The 22513-nt window shown below is 58.8% G+C and overlaps 1 protein-coding gene across 1 annotated transcript; it reads left to right on the top strand.

Moving 5' to 3' along the window:
• The first annotated feature begins 209 nt into the window (after positions 1–209).
• LOC116577339 lies at positions 210–22160 on the top strand. Its single transcript, XM_032320386.1, has 6 exons — positions 210–555; positions 3505–3593; positions 13057–13154; positions 13458–13530; positions 20407–20601; positions 21751–22160. The coding sequence occupies exons 2-6, from the start codon at positions 3557–3559 to the stop codon at positions 22074–22076; spliced, it is 729 nt and encodes a 242-aa protein (XP_032176277.1). The 5' UTR covers positions 210–555; positions 3505–3556; the 3' UTR covers positions 22077–22160.
• Positions 22161–22513: the final 353 nt, after the last annotated feature.

The raw sequence follows: 22513 nt of genomic DNA, 5'->3' as shown, positions 1-22513 counted from the left end.
CGCGGCTGGAAGTGCGGGAGCGTTTGCACCCTCTGTGAGCGTCAGAGGGCCACGGCCGTTAGTGCCGTAAGTATCGCAGGCCAGCCGGCAGCATGCGATGGGCGCAGCCGGAAGTGCGGGCAGTACGCCGGAAGTGCCGGAAGTAGGCCGGCAACGTCCACCAGGCGTTCACAGGGAGCGTGGCAAGCTGCGGAGCAGGATGCCCCTGAGGTGCCTGGCCGGCCTGCGCCCAGCCGTCTGCTCCCCCAGGCCGGCTGCCAAGGCGCTGAGAGCTCGGCTATGAACACCCACGCCTTACAGCTCAGCCCGTTGAGTAACCCAGTGACTCTTTTTTGAGTCCCGTGTTGGTGGGTGCCACGGGCGGCTGCGCACTTCGCCTCCATTCGCGTGGCTTAGGCGGCAGAGCTGGGCTTAGATCCTGCGGCGTGGGGGACGGACGTGCTCCATAGTCTCCAGAGCCCACGCCCCGAGGCCGCGAGAGACAGGAAATGCGTGCGCCCGGTATGCTGACGGCTCTGCGCGGTGCTCCCTGATTCTGAGGAACTGTCGTCCAAGGTGGGTGTCCGGCGGACCTTCCACTGCTCTCGCTGGTATCGAGCTGTCCCATCCCCCGTCCGTAAGAGTTGGTGCACTGGGTCATCCAGTCTTAATCTCGTGCACTGCTCCAAACGACCTCGTCTCCAGCCCCCATTCAGCCAGGTATCCCGTGGGGTGCGACAGCCACGTGGGCAACAGGGGCCAAGGACGCCCCCCTCCACCACTGGGGGAGCTGAGGGAGGGCAGTCCCCGGAGGCTGGGGCTCGGGGTGGGCTGCGTCCAAGCTGGTCCTCTCTCTCTGGGACGCTTCGGGGATTCTCGGGGACTCTGGTGGCAGCACCCTGGCATGGGTGGGTGGTCCTTCCTTCCCAGGTGCCCCTCAGCCGTGGCTTCTTGTGTGCACTCTGCAGACTCTGATGGGATCCACCCCCACCCACCCCAGAGCTGGCCCCTATTCAGCAGACGTTCCTGCTCACCCTTTGGTGGTCCTGGGAGGCTTGTGTTCTGTCAGTGGGGTGCACGTGCCGCAGCCCCTGTGGTCAAGGCCCGCTTAGTCCATGTCGGTCTGGAAGGCTGCCTTGGGCTTATGACCAGGGAGGAAACCTCTTTCCCTGGGGGGAGGAAAGGGAAGGCACCACAGAGCTCCGGACAGCCCCGTGGGACCTCGTCTTACCATCCCAAGTCTCCCTGGGCAGACCTCCGGAGTGTGTGACTTTGGGGTCAACCCTGTGCAGACCCTCCTGAGAGGACCCAGTGCATATCTGTAGTGTGTGGATACTGAGAGCCCTGTTCTCAGCCTGTGATGGGATGCAGCATCCCAGCATGGATCCCAGGGAGTCCCCCTCCACAAAGGCACACGCTGTTCCTCCTGCCCGACCGAAGACAGATCTCATCCCCTCCTGAGGCACTTGACTGCCCTGCGGTCTTTTTGGATGTGCAGAATGTGCCAGAAGTGACACTGTGTTGTTCAGGGCTGACCCCTGAGAGTCCATCCCATGCTCCCACTTCCCTGCAATCCTGCTGCCATGCTGCTGGGGGGAGGGGCCACCTCCAAAGAGAGTTCCCCGGGGAGGACAGACAGCGGACTGTGCCTGCTGGATGTCTGCCCAGCGTGTAGGAGAGCTCCCGACCCCCGCCGGCCAGAGGAGGGCCGCTGTGCATGTGTCCCCGCCCCGTCAACCCACACTCACAGGAGATGACCTGAGCCTGTGGTTCCCAGCCCCCAGACTCTGGAGCCGCATTGGGCGACTGGAACTGGGATCCACAGCACATTTTACAGGGAAGGTGTGCTGCCATTGACATGGGTTTGTGATAAGTCTCTGTACGTGACCTGGCAGGTTGACTGTGTGTCCTGAGGTGAGAGGCAGGGGAAGGGGTGCTGTGAGGGGAGACTGAAGGGGTCGTTGGGGAGCCCCCCTCTGCTGGGCACACAGGCATCACCTAGATCCCGGTCTTCCACTCCCAGGCTGCAGTCTACTGGGGGGGGTGAGCGGTATTTCCCAGCCTCGCCGCAGGCCTGCTGTCCCACCTCTCTGCACACATTTCTGCGCCCGTTGCTGGTGTAGGGTTCAGGCAATGCCCTGCACCCCATTCTCCCGTGGTGGAAGTCCAGGTCACCCAGATGGTGGAGACAGAGCCCTATGGGCACAGGTGGAGGCCAGCACGCTGCCTGGGGACCCTGCAGCCACAGCCTAGGGACATTTGCTGGCTGCAGCGGGCCAGCAGTCCCACTCACCTTCAGCGGGGCCGTTGACCCCCTCTTGTGGAGGGAGGGGCATCAGACACTTGGGGACCAGCTATGGAACCATCCCGGAGGCACTGAGCTTTTCCAGCCCTGGCTTGGCTTCTGTTTCTGCCGTGAAAACGCTGTGTCCAGATGGGACTTCCCCTCCCTGAATGCTGGGACCTGTGGTGGGAGAGTGGCCGTGCTGTGGTTGCCTCAGGTGACAGTGATGGTACCACAGGCTCTGGAATGGGGCTTGCTTGTTAGTGCAGCAGAGGCGGGTGGGGCCCACTGGCCGGAGGGCCAGGACGTGGGGCAGTACGCAGGGCCGGCCGAGATGGAGGGAGCTAGCTGTAAGGTAGAAGGAGGATGGAAGGTGGCATGAGGAGGGTTTGGTGGCCAAAAGGCCGCGGGGCTGGGAGGGAGCCGTCCGGGGAACCCCGGGAGCCCCTGCATTGGGTTGGGTCCCACCTCATGGCCAGCCGGCCATCAGGCAGGGCTGAGTAAAGGAGTCCCAGAGAAGCCAGAGGAGTCTGCATAGAGGGCAGCTGGTTGGGGGGGGTCCTCGAGGCAGCCTGGCTTGGGCGATCCCCCAGCAGAGTGCACTGGAGTCCCGAGGGCTCAGCTCTGAGCTGGTTCAGCGCCGTGTGCTTAGGAACTCACTCATTCATCGTTCCTTCAGCCAGCTACCATGTTGTGAGGACCTGCTCTTTGCTGGGCACGTTCCTCTCCATGGGGCATAGAGGCATGGATAAGACAGATTGTAGCCAGCCCTCAGGAGTTGGAAGTCCAGTAAACAGGTGACCCTGGCCTCCTGCCCACACCCTGCATCCGCAGGGGAGATGGTCTCTCCAATCCTCTCTGCCAGGACGTCTGCTGGCACCTTCCTGGCACCACTCGCCAGCTTACCTGGTGGCTGCGTGCCACGCTTGGCTGGTGGCTTGAACCTCTGTCCCCACTCCCACATGCTCCTCTCTGTGTCAGCCTTTCTCATCTGTCCTGTGTGGACATGGACCCTCATGTGAGGATGGAGGTGTTCTCAGAGGAAATTCTCCATGTGAGGGACGGGGAGGTCCTGGCCCTTGGAAGCTGCTGCTTCCAACACTGGGGCCCCTGGTGTCCTAGCGCAGGTGTGACCTTGACAGCCCCAGCAGTGACGGTCCTAGCTGCTGCCCCAAATCCAGTTCCAAAAATAACATCTGTTAGACTCTCACGGACTCCGTCTCTAACTTCTGTCCCCACAGCTCCTTCACGCTCACATTGACAGCATCTCCGTTCCCCAAAGTGGTTGGAAAAATGAGCCAGAGTCCACCACGTCTCCTTCTCAGGGCTGGTAAGTGCTGCAAAGCAGACATCCTGTTTTCATTTTTGTTGTTGAAGAATGTGTGCTAAATTTCCACAACAGGGGGTACTTGTTATTAGTGAGGAGCTTTTATTAGGAAGGCTTTTACCTCACTAGCAGAGTGGGAACCAGTAAGCGTGTTTCTGGGGTTGGGCGAAGGCTGGTCAGACGGAGGTCAGGAGGTCTAGTGGACACTTGTCGCTGGAGGTTGTTGCTGGCCGAGCAGCACGAGGGGTTTGCCTTCAACCCATCTCAGAGCCATGCTGAGGGGCACAGGCATCTTGGAGCCAAGAACACTGAGCCTCGGACCTGTGGCCGGCTTGGTCACCCTCCCTACACCCCGTCCTCTGCTTCGGGACGTCCAGGTGGGAGGGTGACATCTTCTGACCTGTCGTAGATCCTTCCTCACACGCTTCCCGCCAGCCCTTCCCAGCCTCCGGCTAACAGCCCCAGCCAGGTGGCCCTTTCCTGAACCCCCGAGGGCATCTTTACTCCCGGAGGCCCCGTAGAGCAGCACTGGTGGATGTTTTTATGGGTCATGTTCTGAACGTCACACCCGAGTTAAATCTGTGCTGATTCAATTAGAACACGCCAGCTGAGGGACTTCTTCATCGTTCCATGACGGGGTCCTGGTTGAGCGGCTTCTCTCTGGACACAGCTGTCCTCACTGCCCGGCTGCGAGCGAACAGCCGGGCCCTCCCTGCTCAGCCTGTGTGCCGAGCGGTCTTGCAGCAGGATGGCAGAACTGGAAGCCCATGGCCCTGCACACACGGGAAACTGAGGGCCGGGCAGCGGGGGTGGCACACTGCTCTGAGCCACACAGATAGGCTTCTGTCTGGGGTGGGGAGGGGGATCAGCCCAAGGCCCGAGGGGCTTTAGAAGCTACACCTGAGGAGCTGGCCGGGGCTTGGGCCAGATGGGGTCCCGGCCTCCAGAAATGCCACGTCCTGCTGTCCCCAACCTGGGAATGTGTGATGTCCCCTTGCAGGAGGGGCTTCGCCGATGTGACTGATTCAAGGTTCTCACTGGGGGTGGGGTGATCCTGGATTGTTGGGACACACACCAGCTCCGTGCGAGGAGCCTCCTACGTGGGGGCAGGTGGGTCTGCATCAGATGAGGTGAGACAAGGGAGGCAGAGGCATGTGTGTGCACACGTGTGTATGTTGCTGTGTGTGGGCTTGTGTGTGGAAGAGACAGACCGGGAGCTAGGGAAGCAGGTGGAGGATCGCTGCTGCTGCTGGAGGTGGAAGAGAGCCCTGGGGGCAAGGGCAGAGGTGCGTCTGGACTCCTGGGAGACAGGAGAACACACTTGCCTGGGGAGCACGGCCCCGAATTTAGACCTCGTGACTCCAGAGCTGCAAGAGAGCGTGTGGTGACTTTTCCCGGTGGCCGCGGGAAACCCATTAGAGGCTTGACAGCCTGCCTCTAGTTCAAGAGGGAGACGGGCTGTGAGCAGTGCATCTCGGTGCTGACCGTGACCTCAGGGTGACGGGGATGGCAGTGGCCTGGAAGCCACCATCCACTCTGAGTGCTCAGAAATAACCTTTCCACCGTGCGGTCCCAGTTTCAGTCTCCTGGAATGAAGAGCAGACAACAGACTTAAACTGATGCCTGCCTTCCTTCGCTGGCGGACCATCACGGGCTGGCCTCACAGGGTTCTCCACCGCATAGACAGTTTCCATGAGCCCGGGGGAATGGTTCTTGGGGACTGCCCGCTCCTGGACCCCCCCAGAGCCCTTCTGTTCTGGTCACCCACTGGCCTCCAGCGCCGGAGGCCAAGCTCCAGGAGGCTCGCCCCAGCCCGTATATGTCCTGCACTCCAGGGTGCCTGGTGGAGGTGGGGGTGCGTCAGCCGTGCTCAGGGAGGCGTTGCCCCATGGTTTGACCAGGGGGTGTGACTGGCCACCAAGGACCTACTTCCCTGAGAAAGGAGAGTCCTCCATTGGGGCAAAGACTGTTGGTGATCTACTCTGCTCATTCAGGTGCTGAGGTCCTGCATCTCAGAGAGCAGCATGGAAGGATCTAGGGCGGGTGGCGCACCCACCGCGTGAGCTCCTGCGGGGGCCTAATGGCACGTGTTTCTGCAGTTCAGGACTCGGGACTGTGCACCTGCTGCAGGCCATGCCTGGGGCTTGACAAAGCCACCGGCCTCAGGGAACTCCTTGTTTTGAGAAAAAAGCTGATCTTTGCACAGTTGGGGCTGCAGGCCCAGCTCAGACGGGTGTGGAGGATCACAGGCAAGGGAGCGTCGCCATGGATGCGGGAAGGGAGCATCGCCATGGACGCGGGGGTCTCTCAGAGGAGCTGTGTCTCCCACTTGTGCAGGAGAACCAGGGAGGGGCTGGACACTGACATTCCAGTGGCTTTGGGGCCATGAGCTGGGGCACTCCTTTGGGCCTTTCTTGCTGTGTGGACTGAGAATCCCTGGGGATGAGAACTCTGTCTTTTGCTCCTTCTTGCCCCTTGGTCCTGAGGGGATGACCAGCAGGCCGGCAGGACCAGCACCAAGAACGTAGTCTTCCTCTCCGTCCTGCTTCCCCAGAGCTGGGCCCAGGTCCTCATGTCCAGGAAAGGAGCTTGCCCTGGCCTGGGGCTCCTGGGTGGGTCCTGGGGATGGCGTGCATGGTGCTGGGGGAGAGGCCTGGCAGCATCTGATTCCTTCCTCCCTCCCTCCGTGCTCGAGGGCTGCATCCCGACCACAAGCCTGGGAAGCTGTTCAGATGGTTTGGGTGTGGAGACCGTGGCTTCCTTGGAAGGAAGGGCCACATCCTCGACTCAGTGAGGCCATGTTCTCTCTGACCTCTGCGCCATCTCGCCCGGACCTGAGCATGCTCTCAGGATCCAGGAGGTGTCCATGGTCCCGTCACTCTGTCTGAGGACATCCCCGTCAGAAGGACAGCTGCCCCTGGTCTCCCGCCTCCTGGGCCTTCCTGGTTGTCTGCCCTTTCTGCTGCAGGAGGAGCTCAGAGCCAGCAAGTCATCAGCTGATGGGGCGCCGGCTCAGGTCCCAAGAAGGTGGTGTCTCTGTGAAGCGCGGGACTGTCCTGGCCCCTGTCGCAGGGCAAATTCTAGGTCCCTTGTCCTGGTGGTGAAGATGCCTTTCTTCCAGGGCTTGGCTCTTCTGGATATCCCTCATCCCTGCGTCCTGGGTGCCGCATGGAGGGCTGGTCAGGCGCTCTAGTGCTGTGCAGTTTGGAACCAACCTCGTGTGTGCTGCTTGGAACAGCCTACCTGTTCTCCGCCAGAGCCAACCCCTTCTCCTCCAGGTAGGGCCAGCCCGTCTCAGCACCGCGTCGCACAGCGCTTTGCTCGACCCAAGTGTGAACACGTTGCGTTCCAGTGGTTTGCCTTGCAGCCCATTCCTCACTGGTCAGACCCTTCTCTGAGGATGGGGAGCGTGTCACGTCAGATTCTCGCATGCTCCGTCCTGGCACAGGAAAGCTCACGGTATCCCTGGGAAGAATGGCTAGCACTCGGCGCCTGCTGGAGGGTTTGAGAGCACGTCTGTGAGGAGCTGCCCTGTCCCAGATAAGCTCAGGACCAGAAGGGGGGCCAGAGGTGCGGGGGATGGGGAGCCTCGGACATTGCTGGCGGTGGCCTGGTGAGGAGCTCCCAACTTAGCAGAGTCACAAGGCCTTGTGAGTCCCCAGCTCTGGTCCATACCAGACCTTGAGACCACCCCACCCAAGAGGAAAGCTTTTCTCAGTTGGCCAAGTCCCTGCTGACAGAGTCCACAGCGTGGAGAGGATCAAAGTCTGGTGGAGAAGGTGAGCACCAAGAGTGGTTCACATTATGACAGAGGGGAGTGCAGGCCCCTGTGGGCACAGGCAATGGAGCTGAGGACTGTCATTTGACATAGAGAGGGTGAGAATCTTCAGGGCGACTCCTGATTAATCAGGGAGGGCTTCCTGGTGGAGGTGACCCTAGCACAGTCTCAAGGACTTCATCATCAGTGGCATTTGTGCAAAGGGAAGAGTGGGTCGTGCACCGTACTGACAGAGGCCGCTGGCATGAAGTCCCCGTCCCGTGTGGTGCAGCATGGTGTGTGGAGAACTTGCACATTGTGCTGCAGCTGGAGCCTGACATGCTTGCTGGAGGGCGGGCCGAGGGGTTGCTGAAGCACCAGAGGAGCATGTTGGGCAGGAGTCAGGGAACATTTAGGGAAACGTCCACCTACAGGAATATTGGGGCTGGTGAGAGCTGACGCCCTCCCGTGCTCCTCACTGAGCAAGCAGGTGGGACCCACCCGGACCCTGAAGGACAGGCCTCATGTGAGGCTCCCTTCTGTCTTCGGGCCGTCCTGAGATCCTGGGGCGCAGAAGGGCAGGTTGGAAAAGGCAGGAAACAGGTCAGGCCAGGGAGGCTAGCCCTGAGACGCCTGGGTCCAGCCAGTAAGGTTGCCTTGGATGTCTACCCTCCATACTGCTAGAGAGCAGCGTTTGTGGTCCTGGTCCTTGGGCAGGATCCTGCTTGGTGCCCCACGTCCACCTGCTGTTCCCTTGGGCTCCCAGTCTCATGGACACCAGCGTGCACCTGCTCCATCCCCCAGCCAGGCAACCATAGCCGACTCAGGGTCTGTTCCACAGCAGGTGTCAGGCCAAGAGGGAGCGTGAGCTCCTGTGCTCCCACATGGGGATCCGGGCATGGGCGTCTGGGTGGGTCATGAAGGAAATCGTTCTCGGACATGCCCAGTGGGGCGCTGGGAGCCCTGTGCCCACTTCATGCTGTCTTGGACGTCAGCATTCATCTGCAGTGTAACTGTCGCCCTAGGTGGAGCTCCTTTGTGCAGTACACAACTGGAACAACCACACAGGGTGGCCCTGATGAGGTGCTTGGCCTTGGCAAACTGTCTGACCTCTCGAAGCCTCTCTCTCTTTTGTAAGATGGGAGTAGTGAGAACACGCCCTCAGAGTGCTATCGTGACTCCTGTGGGCTCTGGAATAAGCTACTAGTAAGCAGGCGTGGTGTCATCATGGCCGTCCTTGTCCTGTTCAGAAAGGTGGTCCAGGCACGCCTGGCCTGAAGTCACACAGCAGCAAAGGGCAGAGTCGCATGGGCTCAGACCTCCAGAGTCTGAGGGACTTCGTGCTTCTTCCCCTCAGTTTCTAGGCAGAGGACAGGTGAGGGGGAAAGGGCCACCCTGGAGCTCCCCGGGGAGGGGCTGGCACCGCCGTGGATTGGACCGCAGTCACAGGAAAGGAAAATGAAGTGACAGTCCCCAAGCGGGGTCTCTCTTTTTCCGATTCAGTTTTGTCTGTCAACAGCCAGTATCGTCATCACAGGCCAGGGGGACCCGGGTCTTTAGGAACCTCTATCACCATGACAGAAATCTCAGCCCTGGCAGAGACACTCCTCCAAATCACACTGCACACTCCCACCCCCATCTTGGGTGTGTGCCTCTTATTTGAAGAGTTGATTGGGAGGCTTTGCAGCCCCGTGAAGAGATGTTTTGTCCCTCATCCCATTAAGGGTTCACTCAGCTGAGTGGAACAGCAGGAACAGCCACGGGGCAGCCAACCCCGTGACGGGCAGATGGCTCACATCACGTCGCGGCTTCACGAAGCACCTGCAGTCACTGTGCAGCTGGTGCCACTGTCCAGGGCGAACCGGGGCCCTGTCTGTGTACCGCCTGCATGGCCTGCCCACCCCTGGGCCTTTGCTTACCACCTGCCAGCTCCAGTGCTCCACCCAGCACCCTGCCTGCATCCCAAGCCAGCTGCAAGCAGGAGCCCCAGGTTCTGAAGTCCTGGCCCCTCCACCCAGTAGGCTGTTCTCCACCAGGGCAGCGGTGTCTCCCAACCTGGGCCAGAGTGAGCCAGGGTCGTTCCGCATAACAGGGAGCCAAGCCAGGGCGAATGCAGTGGAAGGACACCACTCAAATCCTACAGAGCCCAGGACAGCCTCTCGGCAGGGAGTGTCAGCAGTCTGGTGGCTGGGAAGCACGTGCTGTATGGCGGGGTGGACACAGAGTGCATGAGGGGCAGACCCCGCAGACCAGAGTGAGTGAGCTGGGGAGACCCTGCCGACTAGAGCTTATGAGCTGGGGAGACCCCATAGACCAGAGTGAAGAGCTGGGGAGACCCCCCAGACTAGAGCACGAGAGCTGGGGAGACCCCACAGACGAGAGCGCGTTAGCAGGAGACCCCCACAGACCAGGGTTCGTGAGCAGGGGACCCCAAAGTCCAGAGCGCCCAAGCCAGGGAGGTGCCACAGACCAGGGTGCGTGAGGGGGAGACCCCACAGACCAGAGTGCAGAGTCAGGGAGACCTCGCGGACCAGAGCTTACAAGCAGGAGACCCCATAGACTAGAGCACGTGAGCGGTGGACCCCCGCAGACCAGGGCACATGAGCAGAGAACTCTGCAGATCAGTACGGGTGAGCCAGGGACCCTACAGACCAGAGACCGGGAGCCCAGGATACCCCGCACACCAGAGTGCATGAGCGGGAGACCTCACAGACAAGAGCAGGAGAGCGGGTGACCCTGCAGACCATAGTGCATGAGAAGGGGAATCCCTCAGACCAGAGTGCCTGAGCTGGGGACCCTGCAGACGGGCTGTTACTGCAGGTGCCTTCCAAGCACACGCTGTGTCCCAGGTGGGCCCTCCCTGCTGTCCATGGGTTCATTCTTCTACACCCTTAAGTCCACAGCAACCCAGGGGGCAAAGGGTTGTTTTTACCAACTACCCCCCACCCCATTTTACAGACAGAAACTGGGGACAAGGGGTTTAGTACTTTGCCCCAAATCTCAGGGCTCCTGGTCTGCATGCTGTGGGCAGAATCCGGGTGAGCCCTGGCCTCTGGGAACCGTGGAGCCCAGATTTTGTGCCGCCCAGACACGGGAAGGCTGGGACTCCGCCCCTCAGCACCCACGAGACTCTAACAAGCTGCCTGCTGCCCCTTAAGTGTCCCTGGGGGATCCGGAATCAGTGTCCCGGGGGGGGCCGGACGTCCATGCGTGAGGCGAGGCCACAGCAGCCACTCAGGCCAGGCTCTGAGGCAGGGTCTGTCTGGCCCTGCACAGCCGCTGTGGCCCCAGTGTCCATGGTTATGGCTGCATCCCTCCATCTGTCTCTGTGTCCGTGTGTTCTCTCCTCTGTGTGTGTGTCTGGTAAGGACGCTTGTGTCTGGGTTGGGGGATGATCCAGGACCGTCTCATGATGAGATCCTTCGTTTATTTACATCAGGCAAGACCCGTTAACGGTAACCGCCGCAGGTTGCAGAGTCATGAACGCAGACGTGCCTCTCTAGCGGGCACTATTCAGCCCCCTCCGGACCGCGATGTCTGACGCAGTGAGCGCAGTCCTAAGAGTAAAAGCGCCACCGCTCACGGGGGACGAGAGATCTTAGAGGAGGCACTTGTGCGTGTGAGAGGGGTGGATGGCCCATGGGAGACACCGCGGGCTTGGCTGCCCACGGCCCGTGGGAGTGCCCTGCACTCCAGGCACCGGGGGCTATAGGCTGTCCGTGGCTGGGGGCTAAGTGTGCAAGGTTATAGGCCCGGCACGAGGGGTGCTGACCTTCCCACCCCTTCGGCCGGGCGCAGCCTTGGGACTGGCTCAGCGGGCGGGTAGAGTGCACCTGACGTTCAGTTAGGGCCGGGGTGAGTCTGGCAAGAGCACGTTCACACAGTGCTGGACACCACAGCACATGGCAGAGAGAGAGGAGGAGGAGGACCCGGCTGCCCGAGGCAGGGTCCTGAAGGCACATGCCCCGCAGAAGGGGCCTGCAGGCTGAGGGACATGGAGGCTATGGGGAGCCATAGGTTCAGGGGGAGGGACATCCTAGGAGGAGGCAGGGTGGGGGCAGGGAAGGGCTCAGAAAGGGGAGGAGGAGGAGCAGGTAGGAGGAAGTGGTACCTGGGGCTCAGAGCAGAAAGCATGGCAGGAGTGAGCTGAGCGCATGGTGGGGGCTGGGTACGCAGGTGGGGGTGCGAGGTCTGGTCAGCAGGCAGGTTGGTGGGTTTGCGGATAGGCTCCGGCTGTGCTCGCCATCGGGCGTGGCCCAGGGAAGGGACCTTCATGGATGGAACCTGATTTAGGGGGTGTCTGCTCCCTTGGGGAGTGGCAGGGTCCAGGAGACCCTGGGCTCTCCACTCTCCAGCAGGTGCAGGCCTGAACACAGAGCAGAGGGAACTGGGAGGCCAGAGGGATGGTGTGCGCAGTGCCCCACGGGAACAGAAAAGAGGAGCCTGACTCACAGGGGGCAGTGCTGGGCTTCGAACCCAGGGAGACCTGAACCCAAAGCGCACGTCTGCACCCCACACTGCGCCGCCTCCTGGTCATGGAAGGCTGCAGGTGGGAGAGTGGGTCGGCAGGGCCGGCCACCTGTGCGGATGCGCAGTTCCACTGGAGGTGGGGTGTCGGTGCCCTGACGGCCCTGCACCCTTCAGACCCACAGAAGCATAAATGAGCTCGGCTTGCTTTGAGGCTGGTCTCGGCTCCCAAAGGGGAAACTGAGGGAGCGTGACCCTTTGTCCTGCCGTCACAAGGCAGGCTTCCCCAGAGCATGCTCAGGCTGGCGGGGCAGGCAGTGGTCCCCACCTCCTTGGTCGAGCGCCAGAGACCCAGGGAGGCCAGGGCAAGGCCGACTTAGAGTCCACAGATGCTCTGAGCGCCCCAGGCAGGGCGTGCCCTCCCCACTCCCTATCCTGTTACTTCCCCCCAGGGGGTGTTTCCCGGCCCGTTATCACATGAGTGCTTGGCTGGGTCTCCGTTTGTCACGGCAGACATCAGGCATGTGCTAATGGTCCTCTAAACCATGGCCAGTTGGGTCTTAATGTCTGTTCAATGACACCTGCTATGAAGGCTCCCATAACGGAGCTCTTAATGGCAGACAAGGGGCTGTTAGACCTCGGACGCTTAGCCCACAGCCATGGATGGCAGCCTGCCCCTCCAGAGGGCCGAGGGGAGGGGCTGGGGGGAGACGCCTAGAGCCCCCCTTGTTCTGCTGGGCCCCTGAGAGTGGGGGACACAGAAGTGGCTCTGGGGGATGTGGCCAACACCAGAGCCCATCCCGTTTCCTGTACAGACCACTGACCCACGCTCAGCATGAACACCAAGCACTCAGTTTCCCGTGTGGGGTTGGGGGTAAGAAATACCAGGGACGGGGAGCGGGAGACGGGTCCCTCCCTGCTGGGTCCCTCCCAGCAGCAAGTAGGTCCCTCCCTGCCCTCCTGCCCCAGCCTCAACCTCCACACTCGGGTGCGGGTGCGGGGCAGAGATGGCTTGCGAGGGTGCGTGGAGACGTCACTGGCCGTCACATCCGTTCTCAGATGCTCTCTTTGTCCTCACGCCTCCCCTGTTGTACTGAGGCGCGTCCAGGCAGCTGGTGCCTGCTTGCTCCTGGGGCACCTGTCCCCCTCGGGAGGAGGGGTCTCTAGGTGTGGGGATCGTTGGTCACACACGAGTAACTGGAAGCCTTCCACGATGAACAGAATGTCCCCTGTGCTTGACAGGTGCGTGGTGGGACCAGAGGCCAAAGCGGTTAGCACGGCCGGCCTGCTGGGCACTCTCAGACGGGAGCACACCCGGGAGTTTGCCAGTGGCCAGGGAGGTAGGACGCTCCATGAGGAGGGGACGGTGTGTGGAACAAGGGGTCACAGGAGGGCACCCACGTCCCATGGACGACAGGACAGGGAGCTCCCGAACGCCTTCTGAGGGGGCGCTCAGAACTGCGGCTGAACACCCAGCATCTTCCTCGAATACAATTAATTCTTCCCATCAGCGGGGAAGTTAAAACATTTTTATATTGAAGTTAACAAGAATATATCACAGTAAAAAAGCAAACATTGCATGATTCTTTTTTTTTTTTTAGGATAGAATTTTTGAAAGTGAGGTATGTTTTGTGTCTCCCCAGGCCTTGCTGAAATGTCCGTGGCAGTGTCGGCACTCGGGGCCCGAAGGACGGGAGCGTCAAGGGGCTACTGACGGTGAGGTCACTCCGGGAGGTTCTCATCTGGGAGTGAGCTAAGAGCAGAACCCCATTGGAAATAAGTGAGGCGGACGGTTCGCGCAGGACTGAAGCCAGGGCTCCGGCTTGGATCCTGCTGGAACGACCAATGTAGAGGCCCCGTGGAGGGCAGGACAGCTGGGAGGAGCAGAGGGGTCCTCCTGGAAAGACCTCTGAGGCTCAGAGCCCGTGGCACTGACTGGGACTGCAGGCCCCGTGAAGCATCTGGCGTCCGCACCCGCTCACCACGCCACCGTGCTGGGTGCTCACGGCATCAGTAACCGCACCATGGAGTACTTCCCGCACACCTGTCAGTCTGTGAGCTCACACTCTCCAGAGCACGTTCGCCCGTGAGACAGCTGCTGAAGCAAGAGCTGTCTGGAACTAAGTAGAACACGGCTGACAGGTGCCCAGGAGCACGTCCGGAGCCCAAGGCCCCTCCAGCCCGTCACTGTCCCCTTGGTCCCACGTGGTCAGAGGCTCCATTCAGGTGTTTCTGGAGAGAAGGCAAATGAGCAGCGTCTCTCGTGAAACTTTGTCCTTTTACTCAGAAAGGAATGTGCTCACCAAAATTTCTATCTGTGCTCACGGACAGGAACCGGGGCGCGTGGCCCGCGTGGCCACAGGGAGCCTGGGAAGGTGAGCCGTCATCAGGAAGCATGGCCGCCCCAGCAAGCTCAGGGTCCTCTCAGAGAACAAGGGGGTATGGTGGACATGTGTTGGCTGACGTGGCTGTCCCCACCGTCCTGGGATGTGATTACCATTTTCATAATTTGACGGAGGAGGAGATTAAGGGACAGGCAAGCCAGGTCATTTCTTTCCTGAAGACTACATAATAGACGGGGAACCGTATCTCTGTGAGACCATAGGCAACCTGAGAGCAGGACTGTGTGTGTGTCCTTTGCCCTGTGTAGCTGTGACCCCATCACCAGACAGAATGTCACTTGGATCGATGCCTGATCGAATGCTTCGTTGATGGCCCAGTAAAGTCCCGTGCATGTCTCAGGCTTCCCCGTCCTCCCTCTCAGAGGAAAGAGTTCCAGAAGCCTCCCCATGCCGGCATGCAGTTCCTCTGGGCCCAGGCAGCATGGGTGTGCCGAGAGGACCAGTTTCGGCCAACTGCCAGCCCAGCCACGTTCAGCTGAGCTCACCAGGACCGAACAAGGCCTGAAGTGTCCCAAGGAGTGTTTTTAACAAGTTGTAAAGAATATCTCACCAAGTCCCATCGCTACCTAGAATTGATGCAGCTGGTGAGAAGTAGTCATGATCCCGTGAATCATTTGTCCATTTACAAGAACATTTCATTCACCTCCTTCCAGAAGGATGCACAGAACATGCTTTAAAAGAAGGCGTAACTGGTACTGACATATGGGAAGGCTGTGTTGCATTCCAATTCCTCACTGGCTCATGCGGTGTGTGCAAAAGAAGGGATACTTGTAATTACTGGGGATTTTTAAAAAAAATACAGATAATTTGTCTTAAGAAGAAACATGGGCATCTGCAGAATGATGACTTTATCTCCCCGTGGTCTGCTCTTGGGTCAGAAACGTGGCCGGTACCCTGCCATGTCATTGCTGGCTTCTGGCCCTGCTCTCTCACTCTCGAAGGAAGGGCGTATGTCTCAGCCTCCTGCAGTACCACCCCGCTCTTGCCTCTTGTCGCCCCTGCTAAGGCTGAGCATGGATCTCCGTATGTTGGCACATGAACTAAGGAATAAGCCTCTGGAAGAAAGTCAGAATATCTCTAATGGGGAAGTCTTTCCTGCTACAGCGACCATCCATATGACAGTTGGGCTTAAGGAGGAAGGGGGGGAGCTTGGATGACCAGGGTTGCATCAGCCCGCAAACCGAGCAGCCACGCCATGTAACAAAGCATCCCGACCCTCAGTGACTTGAGACAAAGGCTATTCTCATGACCAGGGCTCTGCGGGTTCACCTCGCTACAGCTGATCTGGGCTACCCTCATTCTGGGGCGGGCGAGCGGGGCATGGCTTTAGGCTCCTGAGTAGACTCGGGTCTTTTCCTCGGGTTTCTGCAGAGGCCATATCTGAAGTGGCGCCTCTGCCTGGTGCATAACCTTCTCAGGGGATCCCAGGAATGCAAGCTTGCCCAACTCCAGGGCACAAGGACGTGGCAAGCCTCTGGAGGTATTGCATCAAGAATCCAGACAGGTCACATGGTCCACCCATATGGACCACCATGGTGCACCTCCCTCCCAAGGGCAGGGAGCAGGGCCTGGCCTTGGGGCTCTGGGGATGGGGGAGGGGCTGTGGTGCCTGGGAAAGTGCTGTGGGGGAGGGGGAGAGGCTGTGGGGTGGGGGGGAGGAGCTGTGGTGCCTCGGCAAGGGCTTTGGGGAGGGGGGAGAGGCCTTAGGGCCTGGGGAGGGGCATGGGGCCGGGGGTGGGGCTGTGGTGCCTGGGGAAGGGCTGTGGGGAGAGGGGAGGGTCTGTGGTGCCTGGGCAAGGGCTGTGGGGAGGGGGTAGGGGCCGTAGGGCCTGGGGAGGGGCATGGGCCAGGGGTGGGGCTGTGGTGCCTGGGGAAGGGCTGTGGGGGCCGGTGGGGGGGGGGGGAGGAACTGTGGGCCGGGGGAGGGGCTGTGGGGCCTTGGGAGGGGCATGGGGCTGGGGGAAGGCTGAGAAGTAAGATCTATAATGAGGCAGTGAATCCTCCAAACTGGAGATTCAGTCTGTCCCAGAGGAAACCGTGGGGTAGTTGGGTGGGGTAGTTGGGTGGGGTAGGGGGAGCAGAGAAACGCAGGAGAAGCAGAGGGGATACACGGAGTGGGCAACAGGTGGAATGTGCATGGGGAGGGAAAGGGCAAATGTCTCCCAGATCCCCCAAGTCCGGGTTTCTGCCCCAGAAAGGTGAGAGCCACAGGTGTAGGTGGGGCGTTCCTGAGGGACACATTCCACATGTTGCCAAGATCCTCGGGGATGCAAAGGTCACAGCAGCACCTGCCTTCCCCTGCAGAGAAGCTGTGACCCCTAGTTTCCCCACAGTCATTCGGTCTGTTAGCAAATACCCCGTGGAGGTCTGGATGGCCGGCGGGTGAGCAGACCTGCACCAGCGTGGGTCTCCTTCCCACCATCCTTGGCTGCCACCCGGCCTCTGTTCCCCGGGCCCCCGCTTTTCTGAAAGTCTCTTGCCCAGTCACCAAATCGACTTCCCTGTTAGCAAGCGACACCGGTTGCCACTCCTTCAGAAGACCTCCCCTTTCCCTTCCCCAGGATTCTGCTTTGTGGCTCTCATTAGCATTTCCCTCCTGTCCCCCTGAACATTTCTCTTCAGTGTCTCTTCCTGGCGCATTCGAACATTCAAGGAGGGGAATGTCGGCAGCAGAGGCAGAGAGAAGCACTGAAGAGTAAATGGTCCAAAATCTTTTGCCTTGGAAGCACCGGGAGCCTCCTGCTGTGGGGTTGCCTGTGAGACCTGCTGCCCCATGTGAGCAGTAACCCCAGTGACAGCCCCCCCCACCCACCCCCCACCCCCGCCTCCTCTCATTAGCAGCATTGGCGGAGTCCTTTGCACTGCCCTTCTGGGCTCCTGGGGGCAGGCCTGCAGCCAAGGGAGCTGGACCACCCAGGGCCTGGCAGGGGGCGGGTTGCTCTCCTGACCACACCACACAAGGGGAAGGGGGCTCAGGTTTCACCTACAAATTTCAACACCTGCTTCTTCCACAATCAGGGACCTTCCACCTGCCTTTCTGCACACTCCCGCACTACCCCCTGCACTCCTCTAAAACTGCCCCCGTGCTAGTGTGAGCTCCTGCCCACCCTCTTCCTGCCTCTCCATCACGTGTAAATGCCACCTCCTCCATAAAGCCCTCCCTGATTCCCTGGCAGGAGTCATCCACACTGCCTCACTTCTGGGGCGTTCACAACAGTGGAACTTATCTCCTTCCCCACCTGACTGTGCTTCCTGGCCATGGGGAATTTGCCTCAAACTTTGCTTTCCTCCAGTACCTAACTAATGATTCCAGTGGAGTAGGTCCTCAATAAATAGGCGAGAATTCATCAAATTGGGGTGGGAGTGGCAATCGGAGAAGCGACCTGATATGTACTTAAGAGCTCCCGTCCCCAGCTTGTTGCTTTGGAAAAGAGAGTGAAATCGGTTTTTTATTGAATCTGCTCTTTGCAGAGTGATTTTGTGCTCTTTGTTGGGCCAATTACAGTTATGAAGATGAATTATGACAGGCGGGCACCCGCATGCCTGCATTACCATGTGCTGGCTGTGTCATTAGTGGCCGGCATCTAGGAGGGGAGTTTGTTGATGTTTCCATCAGGAAAAAAAAAAAAAGAAAAGAAACATTAGGATCCATAAAAAACAACGAGCAATGACATTTTCCTTTTTATTGGTCATTTTAAAACATTCGCTGATAATTTCCCCCATGCTTAATAGGCACATGCTTGTGTCTTTAGGTAAATCCAAAATTTGCAGAAACGCATTCTCATGATTGTTCAGCTTCCTCCCATCGTGAAGCCCAAATGAACAACTTCCCAAGGCAGCAGGCGTGGGGTTCCTGGAGGGCATTGACCCGGCCATACGGGTCACCCAGGGCAGAATGACTCACCTGAGAGTGAGCACTGACTGTCCAGCTGTCCTCCAGCCAAGGGGGTTTAAACCTGAGAGCATTTATCCTGTTTTGCATTTGAATTAAAACAGGATGAGCCCATCTAACAGGTTCCAGTCCCTTCTGCAGATAATTAAGAGCAGGATTGAGGTCCTGGTTCTGGGGACTGAAAGCAGCACAGATGGGAACAAAGTCTGGGCTCTGGAGGGAGGGGCCTCCGCAGCCTTCAGGATGCCCACAAGACCCACCCTCCTGTCTGTATTGTGAAGCTGGACAGACCTCTGAGTAGGTTCCGGTGTGTGTGACTTTGATCATGTGTGTGTGAGCGTGAACATGCACATACCCGTGTGTTTGTGTCTGTGTGTTAGTGCATGGGGACACATGTGTACATGTGCACGTGTATCTCCAAGTGAGCATGTGGGTCGTGTGTGTACGTATGTGATCATGTGTGTCTGCCTGTGAGTGATCATCTCTGCATGTGAATGAGTGTATATGTGTGTGTGAATGTGTGTACATGTATGCAGATGAGTCTGAGCACGTGTCTGCATGTGAGTGAGTGGGTGGGTGTGAGCATGTGTATGAGTGTGAGTGTGAGCATGCATGTACACGTGTGAGTGTGTCTGTGTTAGTGCATGGGGAGCATGTGTGTACACGTGCACACGTGTCTCCGTGTGAGTGTGCACATGTGGGTCATGCATGTACATGTGATCGTGTGTATGCTGTGTGGTTGTGCGTGCATAAGAATGAGTGATTGTATGGATGTGTATGTAAGTGTGTGTGCGTGTGAGCACGCATGACTGTGTGTTCCCATGTCTCTAGAAGTCCCCCGTGGTGAGTGAGTGGGGACGAGAGGTCAAGATATGCTGCAGGGCTGGGGCTCCGTGCAGCACCAGGGAAGGTAGGCAGTTGCTAGCAGGCAAGGGGGCCAGGCCCAGTCTGTGTGTGCTCTTGGCTGCGCCCCATGGGCATGTAGCCTCTCCCTGAGCTGAGCGTGTCTGCCACAGGCCCGCCAGTGCCTTGGGCTTCTCTGGGACCAACACACAGGTTACTCCTGCATTTCCGCTGTGCCTGCTGCTCTGCAAGCCCCTGTGGTTCCCGCAAGCAGAGTCACAGCTGTGGCCCGGCGTCTGCTGGGCCATGGCAGCTCTCCATCTGCCTTCTTGCTTCCTGTAGCCCGCTTGGCTCTCTTTGGCTCTGCAGACATTTCCTGCCTGCACTTTTTCTGAAACCAAGTAGCCGTGTTTGAACCTGCTTTCCCTGGAGGCTCCCGTGCGAGGCTGTGAGCACACCAGAGTTCCCACCCCGTGGGCCTGGGTCCTCCTTCAAGTGTGTGTCCCCCGAGACCATCACGGGCCTGGACCCAGAAGGATAGGCCATCCTTGTCTGTATCCCTGGGAGTGTGTGTGATGGTGCATGATTGTAAGCAAGGTTTTCCCAAGTGGCAGGAAATGCTGGGTCTTACCACATGGGCTTTAGGTAATCCTTGTGTTAAGTCAACAAGCAGGTGATTATTTGTGTGATTTCCCCTGAAATCATTTCATGATTCATTTGCTCATCCATGTGCTTGAATAGTCATTCAGCAAACATTGAGCAAGCGCCTATTGATGCCAGTGGGTATGAGCTGTTGTGCAGGAGCCGGGTTCTAATCGCAGCCGATCACCCCACCCAATCGCTCAGAAGCCTGTTTGCTTATCTGTTCAGGGGGCCTCCTGAGGCTGATCAGAGCATCTTGGTACAATTCCATGTTAAAGGTCCCGTAGTTCTCCACCACTGTCGCTGGCATGGGTGCCCTCACCATTAAACCCCAAGGAGGCTCACATTCCAGCGAAGGCAGGGACGAGGGTTCCCTGTAGTCTGTTCCATCCCAGGGGATCAGGAGAGGCTGAGGGAGGAGGCAGGTCCTTCCAGGCTGGGCCTTGAAGGATAGTTAAAAGGCTACTAGTCAGTGGTGGTGGGCAGAGGGGAGGCATCCCAGGAAGATGGAGGAGCATGAATGGCTGGGTGGATTGAGGGTGGCAGCTGTGAAGAGGAAGGTTGTGTGGCCAGATTACAAAGAGCCTTAAAGAGCCGCGAATGCCAGACCAAGTGGGCTATCTGGGTTGTATTCTGCTGGCCCTTGGGAGGGATTCCAGCATCTTAAACAAGGGAGCGGTGGGATCCGATCAGTGCCGAGGGGACAAGTTGCCATTATAAAAATAAATACGTTACCCCAGACTAAGGAAGTTGGCAGGAATGCTAGGCCAGATTTTCAATGTTCCACCTGTGTGTGCTTGCTTCCTGCTGCAGGAAAAGGGGCCAAGAAGGGGGATGTCACGGGAGCTTGGAAGCCTCTCGTCCAGAGCAGGCAGCCAACTGGGCTTGCTAGGGACTTTGAGGAAGGGGGTGTGACACGGGGCCTCTGCCCATGTGCCGGGCTTCCTCCTGTCCTCACTGCCGCAGTAGCTCCAGGAAACCCAGAGGAACCACACACAGGAAATGGAGGTAAGGAAGGAGTGATGGGGCCCACCTGAACTTGCTCTGTGACTGAGACAGATCACTTACCTTTCCCAAGACACGGTGTCCCTGTCGCTGTGGGAGTTCGGTGGCACTGGCCGTGGCTGTAAGGACTTGGGAACAGCGTGAATGTCTGAGATGCACTGTGGGGCACACAGCAGGTGCTCATCAAATGGCAGCTGTGGGGGAGTGGGGTCTTTGGAGCCCGAAGAGGCTCTCACACCTGCTCCCGCCTCCCACCACCCCTGCTCCCAGCCTCGCGGGCTCCCTCCCAGGCTGCGTGTGGGGTTGTTGGCACATACACGGTCGGAGGGCAGAGCCCACAGGAAGGTTGCTGGAGGCCGCCTTCTGCAGGGCAGGGGGAGCTCCTGCGGTCAGATGTGCGGGGACTACAATGCAGGAGTGCGGTTCCCAAAGGGGGCTCAGTCCGAGGGGAGTTTCCGAGTCCTCCCCTCCTCAGGCTGAGCTGTGTGGGTGAGGGGCTGATAGGGAGGTTCTCTGCCCTTGCCTGCGAGGAGTCCTACCCACGGCGGGGAGAAAGGCTCAGCAGGGAGCCCCCGAGGAGCTTGCGGCCCAGCCACCTCCCAGTCGCCATCTCCAGAGGGTCTGTGAGCCATAAGACCCACGGAGGCTGTGCCTGAATTCCCGACCCACAGGGACACTGAGTCCGTGGCTCTAAGTTATGGCTGATTTGGGGTGGTGGCTGTGTGGTGGTGAGTCAGTGATGGAGATGTTTGCTGCTGGCTCAGGGGTGCTCCTCCCTGTGTTTCCCCCTCCTTGTCCCCTCATCTGGATGGCGGCGCTGGGAGAGAAGCCCAGTCCTCCCCACGGACGAGTGTGTATGCATGGTCTGGGGGCCACACCACGGCCTTCCCTCTCCTCCTTACATATCCAAACACTGGTCCTCCTGCTGCCCGCAGGAGAAGGGGGCGTCTCCGTTTACACCTTGGGGCCTGTGCTGAAAAGGAGGTTTCTGTTTAGAAGAAAGAACATTGCTGCCGGTTTGGGGCTCAGCGTTAGGTACCGAGTGGCAGAACAGGGGGCAAAGGTCAGGCGATGCCGTTAGACCATCATCCTGACCATCTACCAAAGGGCTTTGGACAAAACCCACTGCTTTGTCTCCGGTTTTGCAAACAGGACACCAGTCAACCAAGAATGTGTGTCTTCTGTTCGGACAACTCCCCGGAGAGCTCGGCACTGCTGTTCGTCCTCCCCGTCCTGCCTGCCGTGCGGATCCCATTGCTCACTTTCGTCCCTCAGCGTCTCAGCACGTGGGGGAGGGGGGTTCACAGGTGTCGTTAGCTCCGTCCCCCCAGCTCACAAACTGGAAGCATGAGGCAGTGTTTGCTTTCCTGGAAAACTTGAAAAGCAGATGGTTTAGGAATTTCGTGTGTCCCTACTTCCTTCCCCTGATAGTTGCTGTACCTCCGGCCTGCGAGTCCTGTGCCAGGAGAAGAGGGTAGGAAGGTCCGTACAAAATATAGCACTGTCCCTGTCCCCACGGGTTTAAAAATCCAGTGAAGTAAACATGTAAATAGAGCTTTCAAGTGAATTGAAAATGGTGATTATTTATCCAACTTAGAACATGAGGAATGGAAGGAACACACAAAACCTGATTTAAGAGTTTTTTTGTGTTTCCCATGGTGCTGTCCATTTTGGGGAAGGCCTGACAGAGACTGGGCTCTCGTGTGAAGGTCTGGCTGTTACCATGTCCCTGGTGAGGTCAGTGTTTGGAGCAGGTACAAAGGTAATGTTTTTTCCCCAGATTGTATGGGCAGCATCAGTAGAACTGTCAGACAGCCAAGACAGGTGTGGTCTTAGCTCCTCTTTCAAATTTCTCAGGGTTGTTGTTTTTTCTTTTTTTCTAATAAAGAACTTGAGATTCAGAGAGGAGAAGATG

The sequence above is a fragment of the Mustela erminea genome, chromosome 18 (assembly GCF_009829155.1).
Source record: "Mustela erminea isolate mMusErm1 chromosome 18, mMusErm1.Pri, whole genome shotgun sequence".
In the NCBI taxonomy this organism is placed as follows: Eukaryota; Metazoa; Chordata; class Mammalia; order Carnivora; family Mustelidae; genus Mustela; species Mustela erminea.
The sequence above is the reverse complement of the archived record's forward strand: the minus strand, read 5'-3'. Positions and strand labels throughout refer to the sequence as shown.